Source organism: Balearica regulorum, chromosome 3, assembly GCF_011004875.1.
Source record: "Balearica regulorum gibbericeps isolate bBalReg1 chromosome 3, bBalReg1.pri, whole genome shotgun sequence".
Lineage (NCBI taxonomy): Eukaryota > Metazoa > Chordata > Aves > Gruiformes > Gruidae > Balearica > Balearica regulorum.
Genome location: NC_046186.1, coordinates 91,015,207 through 91,029,821, shown reverse-complemented (window position 1 = coordinate 91,029,821; position 14,615 = coordinate 91,015,207). Strand labels below are relative to the sequence as shown.

Here is a 14,615-nt window from a genome sequence, read left to right as displayed (position 1 = left end):
AGTTTTGGTCCATTTTTTACTGAAGGAAAAAGGAAAGCAAAGATGATTTGCACTACAAGCAATTACTTCTGTGCATGACAGAACAAGACATCTGAAAGCAAAACACTGTAGAATTTGATGTCTTTCCAGGAAAACCTGGTGTGCTGCTAGGTTACATCTTTATTTCTACAGTGTTTCAACTCAAGATCGTATCACACTCTCTTGACTTTGGAGTCATGCAAAAATAATAAGAACTATAGACTTTTAAGTAAAGCTTCAAAGGGGGTTGCTTCACACCTGTATGGCCCAGTGCGGAGGCACCTGACAACAGTAGAAAATCTTCATGCGTTCAGATACTGATGTATTTGCATCTTCAAATTGGTCTGCGAGTGCCTGTAAATGCAAAGTATATTCTGATATAGTATTTACTTAGACTGGTATCAACCAAAAAAAAATTCAAACTATTCAGGATTTTAGGCATTCTTGACATAATGGAGAAATAACATTAAAGATAACACTAAACGCCAGTAAGCTTACACCATAATATGCTACAAGTCTTTTTATTACCCCATGTAAGGAAATGTAATAAACATTTATACAAAACCTCTTTATTACAGCTAATAATAAATAAATTTTTAAAAAAGCTTTAAAGAGACTCAAATTTCAAAGTGCATGTAACAGGAATAAGAATCAAATTTATAATCTCAAATACTTGCAGACTAAAACTACATCAAATATTAAAGTGACCTTGCCTAATGCATTTCAATCCTTTAGCTAGTTTTTCCCTAAGATAGTATTGATATGCTTTAGGCATGAAATTTTGTATTAAAAAAGAGAGAGAAAGACAAACATACTATAGTGGACCATGCTTTTGGAAACACAATTCTAATATAGAATAAGTTATTGTGACTTGGAGTACAATTCAATTCAGGCTTTTTTTTTTTTTCCCTTTTGGTGGAGCTTTGGATTCTTGAAATGTTTTCTTCTGAAATCCTTTGAAAGAGCATAACTTCTGCATAGCAAAAGTGCAGCAGCTTCAGCACTAACTTTTTCTCTGAAAATCCACTATGAAGTTATTTAAATCAAAATTCAATAGCAAGAGAAATAAAATATTAAAGGTAGCTATAGCCAGAAAGCTAGTTAGAAATTTTAAGATAAAGGAGAAACTCTCTTAAAACGCCAGTCATCACTAAACTAGCAAATTTAAGGCCAGAGGTATAAAGAATGGAATATTAAATTACTTGCCTTCACATGATTCATCTACCCAAGTCTTGCATATAACTTGGTCAAAAATTTACAGAAGGAGCTAGACAGGTTCTCAGAATTTTCCCAGCATGGAAAATGAGTGCAAAGATTCCCAAACAAAAGGAAAAATTGGATAGGACTGCTTCTTTCTCTCTCTTTCTAAATAAAACTGTTGGCTACCCAACCTATATCAATAATGCCAATAACAGTTGTGTAAAATTAAAATAATCAGTTATGTGATTTAAATTGCTAAGCATCCTGTAACTTCAATTGATATTAATGGGATTTATTAGGTGGCTTCATTCTTTTAATACGAAAAAAAATCACAACAGGCTTTAAATCCACACTTAACCTCCTAATTTTAAATACTAATATTTAAAATATTCATTCTCTCTCATAAAATTATCTCCAGAGACCTGTTCCTAGAGATTATCCAGAAACCCATCCCAAGAAAATGGCTGAGGTATATTTGTAGTAAGGAAAGGGACAGACTAATAAAATCACATTCCTTTACACAGTTCCAAGCAATCCAAAAGGAGTCAGATTCAAATAAAACCTTTAAAGTAATATTATTTCATTACAGAGTTTACTTGACTATGAACTATATAACAAATCATATTTCGCAGTTTTAGTTCTGCTGAAATTTTCTAATGCTGTGCAGAATTACATTTTTCTATATTCTGTTGCAACAAAAATTAAACTGAAAAAATAGTCCAATTCCTTGGGTAATCATTTTACAAGACCAGACAAAGCAGTAAATTACAGTTGGAAAATTGAAAAATGATAATTGCTCTAAGCCTGAGCAAAGCCAAAAAATCCTAAATATGTCTTGCAAAATAATTTTTTGAGAAGAACGGGTGATGGAAGGCAGAAAATGTTTTAAGTCAATCAAAACGTTTTGTTCTTGGTTTAGAGTTGTGGGTTTTGTTTTGTTTTTTTTTTTAATTTCTATTGTTACAAAAGAAAACTGCAATTCAAAGAAAAAACAGTTTTTCAAAAGCAATATATTTTATTGGAAAATTTGTGGCCATATTTCTTCTACACTTCCTAAGCAGAAAAGCCTAATGTAAATGACATGTTGTAGGAGAGTATGACTATTAGCAAGTAGAATTCTCTCCCTTCCCAAAACAAATACTGTACTCTGAACAGAGTTCCAACAAAAACTGAAAGTGTAGGTAGAACATATGAATATTATACATTCCCTAAAAAAGTATAAATGCTAACGAACTTAGAAGTTATTAAAATCCATGCTTTATGTACTCTCTCATATGTTCAAAAAATAAGCTGTAAGAGTTCTGCCTACTAGTCAAGTACAGAAAATACATTACTAAAAAATTGTTTAATTCTATGTTTCTGAGTTATGCTTGAAGAAGTAAAATTTGGGTTGTATAGTGGTGAGAAAATGAGAATCCTAACCTTAGTGCACAGCTAATATCTAATTACAGAACAATAAATCAGGAAAATGAGCAAGAGAGCATTCTTTCTTATTAATAATCATCAAGATAAATATTGTGTAAAGAAAAAAAATCTATATATACATAGAATATTTGAAACACAGTCGAAAGACATAAGACTTGGTGTCTTAGTTTAACCTGAGCCTCAAATTCTGCCTTGAAGTTTTGAAAGGGAATGACAGCAGAAACCAACTAAAATTCACAACTCTAAATGATACATGAGTTCTTCCATATGCAACATTTAAAACCGTTAAGCTTAACAGATCACCCTTCCCACCACGTAACACACCCTTTTCCCAAAGCTTGAACTGCCATAGATAACGAGTTCTGAAGTCAAAAAACACAGTACAGAGATACACTAATCCAGTCTGGAAACAACAAAAACGTAGATGGTTTTGATGGAATTTTATATCTTGAGCAAAGACTACATTATTGCCACATGAAAGCAGGAAAAGCCAGCTCTAGACACTGCAATCCATTCTCTCCATCTCATACTTAAGTTAAATCTTTGGTAAGAGATTAAGAAGTACCCTAAGTAGCCTGTGTTTGGGATAAGTATACCATGTTAATTTGAAATGATCATGTTAGAGCTTTTATTACTTTACTAAACAACCTCAGTCTAATCACTTTGCTAATCAGACTCAGCTGGTAATTATCCATGACTGGAGTACATGAAATTTGTAAAGGATTTTTTCCACCTTGGATATCATTTCCATACATTCATTCCCATTGCACATCCTTGCTTTGCCTCTATGTTCAACAGATATATAGAGAGATATAAATATAACATCATTATCATCCAGATGATAAAATATCAGCTTCAAGTTTGAGTCTACCTAAATTTAAATCTCTTTATCCTCTCCACATTTTTTATTGTCCTTTGCTTCTATGGCTAACAGAGTTAATAGCTTTTTCTTTTTAGCCAGACCCCATCCTGGAAATAATAGTACACGCTTATGGTTTCTGGTCACTGAGATGTCATTTTCTTGTGATGTTATGCTATTTGATTTCTCAACCTACTTACTGGTCTGGGCAGCAGAGGGGGAGATACTGACCTCGTCTCTCTGCTGACCAGCAATAGGACACGAGGAAACAGAATAAAGCCACATCAGGGCGAGTTCAGGTTGGACATAGAATCATAGAATCATTTAGGGCGGAAAAGACCTTTAAGATCAGTCCAACCATTACAAAAAGGTTCTTCACTGAGAGGGTGGTCGGTCACTGGAACAGGCTCCTCAGTGAAGTGGTCACGGCACCAAGCCTGCCAGAGTTCTTAGTTATATGGTTTAGTTTTAGGTATTCCTGCGAGGAGCAGGGAGTTGGACTTGGAAAGTACCCATAAGGATCATCAACTTGAGATATTCTATGATTCTAAGTCCTTCCATCAAAGTTTTGTCCCTTTTTTTAAAATATAATCTGCAGGTAGCTTTCCGTGTCTGACAGACACATCCTTCCTTCCATTATTAACATGTATATTTCAGATGAAATAGTTTACTTACTTTCTCAAAAAAAATGTCCCTTACCATGTAAAATCATATCTATATGCAGACATTTTTTTTCCTTCCAATTAATCTGAAGGATCTCCTAATCCAAGATTATTTAGGGAACACACCCCCCAACCGAAAAAGCCCTAAACCCATGTCTTTTGAAAAGAGCAAGATACTCATTACTTACTAAAAATATCTTGAAAACAGCATCAGACTTTTGTTTGTGCAGCAACTATTTAATTCCATTTGGATCCCTCTTCCCCAGTCACACCAAAGATTGTCCATATCCAAACCTAACATTGCTGGCCCCAAGAAAACATCTCCCTCAAGATAGTCTTGACCCATAGACAGCATTTTATCCATGCTATTTCATCTCACTTCTTACCAGGTTTTCCTATCAGTAATACACAACGTGACTGCACCACTTTTTCCTTTACCTATTTTTTTTGACAAGTTTTAATGTTCCAGTCACAATTGTTCCATTCTTTCTTTCATCTGCACAAAAGTTTGTTTCACAGGCTGCGTAAATAATCATAGCTTAATTTGTTTTCTTGCCTTCTCCCACTGCTAACCAGGCATCCAGCTGTTTCCCACTGACCACACCCTATTGAAAACATTTGGTTTTACTACTTTAGTACCTGATTACCTGCTATGCACTTATCAGTACCACCATCTCTACCTTAGTTAGCATTTTATATTCCCTCAGACCCTTTAATTTATCCTGGTACACTTGATGTTCCCGTTTATGATTTTGTAGGCAGGAAGATTAGACAATTTTGTTGTAGTCTTCTCCCGCTTCTCAGTCTAGAGATGTTGTCAGCCTGCCAGAATCAATTACTAGTTAATACCTCTGGGACTCCAGTGGCGACCGTCCTTTCTACATGAATGCTCCCAACAGCCATAAATCACAATATTTCTCTGTCACCTAACCCAAATCAACATGTTGACTGGCATTATCTTGCCCTGCTTTTGCCCGCCTTCTCTACCAACTCTAAGATGTCCCATTTCTTACAGATTTTTACCATATTTAACATGGGTTTAGCTTGATTTACGCCAAAGGAAACTGATACTGTCATACATTCTGCTTTCCCACTATCGCCGTGGTCCAGCACATACTACCCAACCAGTACCTTAACTTCAGGCAGACAGAAAAGGATGAATGGAAAAGTACCTTTCAGTCTTTCCTAGCATGGAAACGCCAGACGTACAACATTTTCATGATGCTCTTGTGATTTTCGGGTCCTTTTTCTTCAATTTCTCCCAAGCCTGAAGACTCCTTCTGAAAATTCCACACATCAGCCTGACCTCTCCAAACTCTGCCTAACTATGTATTCCCATTTTCCTTGTCCTCCTCCTATTTCTGTCCATTACCTCTGTATGTTTTACAATCAGCAAGTTGATGCCACAGCTCTGTGGTACAACTGCTCTGGTATTCTAGCTGCTGCCTTAGCTCTGTGCTTCTTCCAAGAATTCTCCTGCCAGCTGCGTGCTCTGTGGGTAGGTTTATTTAGAAGTCATCAAAAATCTTTAGCAAACTATGCAGCCTCCTAATGTACTATAAGTATTTTAGTACCTTGTAGATATGTAATTAGATCTTGAGTTACACTCTTTGGTAAACTTAGCCAAAAATTATATTTACAATCCAAACAACAAATGTCTTTCAACAGCTCTTTGTCAACCCAAGAGCTCCTGTAACCAAGACCACTGGGACAAACTGAGACATACCCAGACTTCTAAAATCCAATGGTCAAAAAATTTAATCTTCCAGTGAAGCAATGCCAGAAACTATGAAGCAATAAAAACAGTTTTCACGTAACAATGCAGTAAAGTTTTGCTTAATGGGAGAGAATAGTTTCTGGTTGATAAATATGGATATAACATGGAGAAAATGAAAACAGTTGAGATTAGTCTAAACTTCATGAGGGATATTATGACCAAATAGCTATTACTTTATGGATTGCCAGTTTTATCACTAGATAAAAAGAGGCAAAACCAGTACATTTGGACTTATTACATAAAACCATTATTCAGAACAGCATTTTGACATTTAAGACAGGATTTTGTTCCTTGGAAACTAAAATGACTTAAAGGAAATGATAAGCTATCCTTTTAAAAAGCTCACAGATTATATATTTCTGTTAAATGATGAAAATCTCTGAACAGTCAAGAACTAAAGCATCCAAACACAAAACAAGAGCTATTAAGCAAGGATGTATTTCAACATCAAGAAAGAAACCCTCCCCCTCCATTCATCTAATTTTCAAAGGGGAATTATGACATGAAATATTTGAGGAAAATTTATTACAACAATCACTATTATAAATTATGATTTATGATTCATGGAAACTCAAAAAGACCATTTCTTACATTGTGCAAAGATGCTAAGATGAAGAGTGCTATTTTCTGGAGATTTTACATTATTCACATTCTCAGCAGGATGACAACATTCTGTGAGAACTCTGCAGAAGTTCAATGCTTAAAAGGGCAAAAATCTTACCCTCTTTTTACCCCTCATTCAAATATAAGTCTTGGTTTCATTAAAATCTTGTAGCTTTGAAGACTTCCATTTTTGCTCACTTTGCAAGCTCATCCTTTCAGTCATTCTTCCAATGAAATTATTGCTTGATAGGATTGACCTCAAATGGTATGTATATTTACACCAATAGAGGTATAGATACATAGAGGACTACGTATCACACTGCTCCCTAGGAATCAACAGCTGGTTTAAAAATTGTTAAAGCTATCTGTAAAATGTTGTATAGCACTGACTGGCTACTTTGTATTGCAAATGAATGGTTACAGGGCACCTGGAACACAGGAGCTGCAAATATGTCAGGATGCTTCACAGAAAGAAACTGCTAATAAGGCAATGCAACTCTAGAGCTGTAAAAACAAGCAGTGCTTGAAACAAAATTAACTGAAACATTCAAGGAGAAGGCTTCAGGCTGCAAGTTTCCAAAGCTAAGTCTGTTTGCATTGAAAGTGGTGTTTTAACTGCTTTGCCCAATGTTTTGGTAAAAACTTCTTGATTGTACGTAATCACTACATTAAAAGAAATCACAATGTTCAGTGTTGGAGGTTATCTGCTTTTAAAAAAAGTCACAAGAAAATGGCCCCAGTTTCTACCAGCTTTACACACATAAGAAAAAAGGTTGATTTCCTTTAATTGAAATGAAAACAAAAATTTTCTATGTATATTCTTTCAAATTAGCAAAGTCCCTTTTTAAACAGCAGACTAATTCCCCAACTATTACTTTGTTGGATTTTTTTCCTCCCATCCTAGAAGGGACTAGAAGTCTCCCTGATCTGTAAAGAAGAGGCCTTCCTGTACTGGATTCAGCACTATCCATCCCACAGTATTTTTATAGTAGCTTACTTTGATGGATTCTTCAGTTAAGATGATCCATCTCTCAAGAACATAAGTACTCACAGTATTGAGCATACAATGTTTGTTTTATGGCTTCTCCTCTGCTATCTCTTATTTTGTTCTCCCCCTAAACAGCTAAAGAAAATCAGCATCAGCTATCCGTCAGCAAATATTTAAAAGTTTAAAGTTTCTGGACTGAGAAGTATGCCAGTAGAGGCTTTTTCAGGACAGCTATCTCTGTGGCATCTGCACATAGGTTTAATTCCATTGTCAGCATCTGACGTCAACCTGAGAATAATGGCAGTACTCTCTCCAAGACAGATTATGCCTAGAAAATTTTATGAAATGTTTCAAGTTTGATGCATTTCAGGCTGTTATTCCCTTTAAAAGCATAAGCAAATAAACTTTTTTTAAACAAAGGCTGTGTCCATTTTTCAGCAAAGGAGGAACTTGTTTGTAACTTTTAATAAAGATCTGACTGTTCTCATGCCAGAAACCGTCTATTCTGGTGTACTGTCATCTTTCCTCCCCACTGCTGTCAGGCATTACAATAGTGTTATAGAGAATAAATTACGCCAAACGTTTGTGTGTGTGTGTATATATATATATATATATGAGGTATATTCTCTGAGAGATGTAGTTCTTCCTCAGAAAAGCCACAAACAGAAGGGGACAGTCAAGTGCAACCCTTTAATAAATTTTATATGCAGTATTTCATTGTTAGCTTAGTTATAATACTCATAAACATACATGCCTCTTTATGACCCATTTAATATATTCTGTATTCCAACTGGAACACCCTGCTCAAGTAGAATAATCTATTGGAAATATCCTGTACTTTTTCTATTGCTGGCAGACTTGAGTTTACCTACCATATACCACGTATTTGCATTTTGCTTATGGTAAATTGTACAATAGTATATATACACAAACAGTAAAAAAAAAAAAACAGACAAGTTTTCTGTATCAGAAAAAGTCTCATTCAAGCTTATCACAAAACATATTATAAGTAAACATACTATAAATAAATATTCAAAATAAACATTTATATATGGCAAAAAATTAATTAGAATTTAGGAATTAGAGGCGGTCATTTCTGAAGAATGTAAACAACAAATACTTAAAATAAAACAAAGAATTTCAGAGGAGAAGTTCTTAAGACCATCTTATTAATTGCAAGCATGTAAACATTTTCAGCTTCCTCCTACCTAAAGGTAGAGACTGGATGGTATTCTGTTACACAAATAGAAATCTCAAGGAAAAAACACAACACAAAACAAGACGTGATGTATTCAGGTAACTCAGTGCAGTCTTTTACTGGCAATCATACCAAGCATAATTCTTTCCTGTTACTTACATTTCCTTAGATGCCTGTAAGGAGAAAAAGAAATATTGTCTAGTCTTAGCTAGATACCTGTAAACTGAAACCATAGACATTCAGCTGCTCTAATCACTAACAGCTCTTTTTGCAGCATTAGAAATAGCCAATTTTTTTTTTTTTTAAACACCAGCAAAGTGATCTTTTGCTGAAATTTGTTTTTCAACTATTCTTATTCAGTTGCAAATCTCAAGAACATTTTTAGTTATTTGGTGAAGGGGACAGGAGTATGAAGAGAAGACAGACAAGTTCAGTCTCATGTCCTGAATTTGATCGGAACATCTCAGATAACATCTTGGGACACCTATTGTTTTCCCTTTTTACAAAAAAACCAAACCAAAACAAACCAACAAACTTTTTCATAAGAATAACTTCCCTATAGAGTGAAACCTTGACTGATACCCAGTAGTTTCCGTTGAAAAATTACTTGGCAGGAAATACACATTCTTCCAGTAGCTGAGCCTGACCCAGCAACCATAGAGTATATGATGGTAAGTACATTAGAAATATGACACACAGGCAAAGTGTTTAAACTTTAGCTATCCCAAAGAAAGGCAATCACATATAAAGAAGTCTGTTTTCAATATATGTATTTTTTTGAAACACATCCAATCCCATTCTTCACATGTTCCTGGAAAGGTCTCTATACATCAGGGAAAAACAAACAAACTCCCTATCATTCTCTGTTAATGATTGATCTGCTCACCAAAGAGGAAAATAAGCATCGTCAGCAACAATTGGCTTGAAATCAGTTCATTTTCCAGTAAAAATGAAAACACTCTAAATATTCCATGCCTGACTGTATGACATATTCAAATAGAAGCTCATCAAGCTGCCCTGAAGACTTAGTAGTTCTTTATAAAAAAGGAAGGAATCCACAAAAATACAATTATTTTTGCAATCATATAGCGATATTGGGCACAGCCTGTCCGGTACACAACTGATTAAGAAATCCAACCAAAAAGAAAATTTGTATTCAGCTGAATGGAGTTTTATGGTCTGCGCTGGTCAGTCGCACCAAACAGGTTGAGGGACAGAGACTGGACAACAACAGATCTGCTGCTGCTTCACAGAAGAGCAACTACAACTAAACATGGACTTGGGATACTAAAAACCTTGCCCAACAAAACCATGGACTGTAGAAACAAAACGACAGCGTAACACGTACACCCTTTAATCTGTTAATAGCCTTCAATTACTTGAATGAGGATAATCAGCTGCAAGTTCTAATGGTACCAGTCTTGCACTGGAGGCAATTTTCTTGCAGATCTTCAGGAGGAGGGAGCACACTGCTGCCAGAGGAACACATGCACTTTGCTTTCAGCTGCCCTCTTTTACTTGAGATATTCTAACCTGGGCCAGAGGGAGAGGACTAACAGACAAATCAGTTCCTCCTAAATGATTAAATTTTCATCAGCCACTACCTACTTCCTGCTACTATTTTGTCCAGGGGAGAGAACGTGAGAGGCCAGGAGTCTGCTGGGCTTCTGGCCATTCATCCAATCCTCGGCCTACACCTTCAGAGGGAAGGCGGCAGATTTCAGACCAGAGGAATTGTCCTGCCAAAGTGCAGTTTGAGAGCTCCTGAAATAGTTTAAAGATTGCACTATAGTTTGGCATTTTATAACTTTCAAGTGTCTGAACTTGCAACATTATTAATGTTTGTTTGCAAGCATTTTACACAGGGGAAAATGGAATAAAGCAGGAGATGAAGTGTTCTGTGGTAGAATCATTTACTGCATGATTCTATTTCTAGGCAACTTCAACGTCTGCACAGATTTGCATGTGGAAAAATGGGCAGGTATAGCACAGCAATGTGCGTAACAGCTACAAACAATAATATTTATGTTGTTTAAAATCTAGTTCAGGCATGGTAGGTCATATCGCTTACAAAAACATCTCCACATCTGTCAAAACACCCAAGTCTTATCACAAAACCCCAGTGCTATAATTTACAATATTCAGACAGACAGGAATACTGTGAAGAAACTGGGTAACTACAAAAACAAATGGAAATATTGAAAAGAGCCAATATCATATCATCATAGAACTCTCCATATACTGATCCAAATGATTATTTGAATCAATGATCCTTAAATCAGTTTGGAAAGTTCAGAAGCCAAATATATTCCTCAATTCATAACTATAACTGGAACAGGAACTAAATGAGTTGAGTTAGGCCAGCAAACAGTTCTCTGGTTAGAAGCTACATCCAGCCCACACTATTGCAAAGTTTGTCTCCAGTACAATAGTTTCCAATCAACTGATTCTTTACATACTAGAGTCCCAAAATTTCCTACCTCTTAACATTTAGAAACCACGTACTGTTACCATATTAAATATCTTTTTAATAATCCAAGCCTCCCTGTAGCTTACTGGAGAGCTAGGCCCTTGGCATGATGGAAAAATCAGAAAAATCAGTTCTCACCCCTTACCACAGCATCACAGTTACAAACTGATTTCAAAGCATGAACATTTTCATTTTTGGAATTAGTTCTCATTTTTGTAAATGATACAATAATTTCATCTAAAAAAAGAAAAATAGTATTTTCCTTCATTAATTACGCAATAGCCCATTCTTTTCTATTTTATCTTTTCCACAAGCATTACTTTTCTTCACTCTTTCACTAAGATTTGTCACCAGTTTAGTGACCTTTTTACAATTTCCTTCGTCCCACTTTCTGTGAATCCATACTCTCCAGGTCAATGATGACAAATCTCCATGGCTCATACTTCACCAGTTTTGTTGCAGAAACTGATCTGCTGAAATCTTAACTCTTAATCAGTGTTCAAGACACAAACTGCCTAAAGCATTCTCCTTGATTATCCCTGGTGTTGACCTACATAATAAAAGTAAAATGCTTCCAATGTAATGTCTTCAGACTCTACCCTGATTTGGGTATACAACCACTTTCTTGCCTCTCCTTCAAAATTCCGAGAGTAATTCTTTTCAGCTTCTATCAGATTTCCCACTGAAAATCACCTTTGACAATAAATGCATTGGCTTCTATTAAAATCACAGCTTGTATGCTGACCTGAGGAAGTATTTTTTTTGTCTCAGAAGAAAAGAAAAGCCTTACTGACAGACGGTTTATTCTTTCTTTATTGAGTGAGTATATAAGGACAAAAGCAAGGACCACTAATTATTGGGATTTACTAAGTTGGGTTTGACTTATTACCTATTCCAACTTTTGCAAGTATTAGAGCCCCACTATTTCCATATTCTTTCACTTTAAATACTTTTAAAACTAAAATCAGTCTCTAGTCTCTCATTTCCTGCAATGGTTAAAGCAGCACTAAATATCTTCTAATGGCAGAATTTTTCAGAACAATGCTGGATCACTTTCAAACTATTAAAAACCACACAGACACAAACACTTCTATCAGTAACATTTGTCTCATTGTTATTGTACTATTTCCCAGCAACTGCTTTTGCACATCTTAGCTTCATTTCACTAAATAAGAAGGCCCTATCTACTACAGTAGGTAGTACAGGGACAGTTCACCATGGCCCTGGAACTTCTTCAACTACAATAACCTACGCACTTAGTGCCTTCTCGTCATGCAGAAAAACTCGCTCATTTGGCAGGCTTTGCAGGGGAAGATTGGCAGTATATTCCTCAGAGAAAACTGTGGGAGGACAAAGAGGACTGCTTTATTTTATTTAACTGCTTTAATTGCTTACCTGTAATAAACTCATCACCACTACTGAATTAAAACTGCAAAACTATCATCATCAGAGCATTTTATATTTGCTCTGCATATGTTTTTATTGTTCTTGAAAACTATTAAAATCTGAAAAGAATGCAAAATTCATTCTGTCTTAATTTGGCTGTTAAAAAGCCATTTTATGGAGTAAATAGTTTCTGTATTTTTAATAGATGGAAATGGAAGTGTGATTAGCAAATATAGCAAACGTACATTATTATATCAATTAAATAAAATTATAGACCTTGTAACCAGAAAGACAACTATCCAAATGTGTTTTGCATTTACAATTTGCTCCTTTCTTACAGATATCTTAGAAACGCATAGGTTCCGATTACACTGTTTTACAAGACGTTAAAAATTAGGAGATCTCAGTGTTTCAGGCCTAATTTTATAAAGCAAACAATAAAAACATGCCTTCTTGTCTATCAGCTCCCAAGGAGTTTCTCAACTCTGAATAAACTAGGTATTGGACTATGAAAGAAAACACGTCTTTGCACCTGCGTGGAAGCTGCTGAAGGCTGGTTTACCACTTCAACATACTCTCATTCCAGGTACTGCGCCAATGATTTTCACTTGATCATCCATCCAATTGTCTTTAAACCTCAGCATCAAAACATGTCCTTGCCCGTATATTAATTTGGATTACTGATTGTAAGTGTAGATTTAATAAATTTTGTAATAAAATATCTACACATTAATCGGTGTACCCATTTTTCTCTACCCTAGCTTATGTCATAACTGTGTTATCACTTGGACTTTTAAACTTCATTGTTCTACAGGTAGTGACTGCATCATTAATAGAGATATTGAATGTATAAAGATATTAACATTTTTAAGTATTCAGCATTAAACAATTCAGCTAATTTACAAATTTTAAACAATTATTCTTCACTTCCTATTTTATAAAAAATTAGATTTATCACTTGTTCTTAACCTTATTTCAGAAAGTGAGCATTTCTAAAAATTACACTTGTTTTACTGACTACCTTTAGTAGGCCTTTATCTATGAGGTTTTTCAGTCTAATTCTCTGGTGTACCAGTTAAAGTTGTTTCTTTTTTCTACTTGACATGGTAGAAAACTGGAAAGCTACTGTTTATGCAACATTTCCCAGCCCTTTTTCTTTGCGATATTCTGGCAATTCATTCTTCCCCACTCCATTACTACCTTGTTCTCAGACAAACAAATTAATTCTTCACTTTAAACTTATTCCTTAAGTATCCCCTACATGTTTAAGCAAGAGCATAATCCAAAGTTATTCACATTGTAATGACTTCAAATTTCAAAAATTATTCAGGAAGAGACTACCTCTTGATTTTAAGGTACTGTTTTCACCTATACAATCACTTTGATGGCAGGAAAACAGGAAGGCCAAAAATCTGTAAGGCATCTACGCAAAAGAACTTGAAGTACTAGACTACCCCTAAGACTTAGTTTTTGCATAACTCCAGGTGAACTTTTAAGATGCAAGATGATGCTGATAGTTGTAAGGGGAATTATGCTGTGGCAGAAGTTATTGATTAGGGTGCTGGAATGGTGCATGTCTATTTTTTCTAAAATGAGTCATGTAGTAGATTCTTAATGTGAATGTTTTTGTTATATTAGGCCCTGCAAATGTGTATTTCACTTTGAAAACAATACTAGTCAACTAAGAAACAATTATTCACTTAGGTTTTCAGTGTCATTTTACTAAAAAAAGCTTCAATTTCTTTATAATAGGGCTTTTGCAGCTGGGTGGGGAAGGAAAGCACACAAGAGGAAATGAGTCCAACAATCCCAAATGAAATATAAAGCATTTCAATATCAAAATTAGCACAAAAGAGGTCAAGGTCATAAGTAGAAGATAACTGGATTCATGAATGTCTGACGTAATACTTCCTTTTAATTTGAAACTGAGAGCCAAGCAATATACCAGGCAATTTAGAGCATCTCCTATGCAATTGCCATTTGGAATGTTTTGCTGTAGTCAAACACTACCACCTAAAGAAGCATGGTA

General features: G+C 35.2%; 1 protein-coding gene across 1 annotated transcript in view; it reads right to left on the bottom strand.

The window, feature by feature from the left end:
* TTC27 (tetratricopeptide repeat domain 27) overlaps positions 1-14,615 on the bottom strand; it is a 123,549-nt gene that overhangs the window by 32,408 nt on the left and 76,526 nt on the right. The window contains exon 11 of the mRNA XM_075748925.1: positions 277-372. Coding sequence (XP_075605040.1) covers positions 277-372 — 96 coding nt within the window. The remainder of the gene's footprint in view (positions 1-276; positions 373-14,615) is intronic.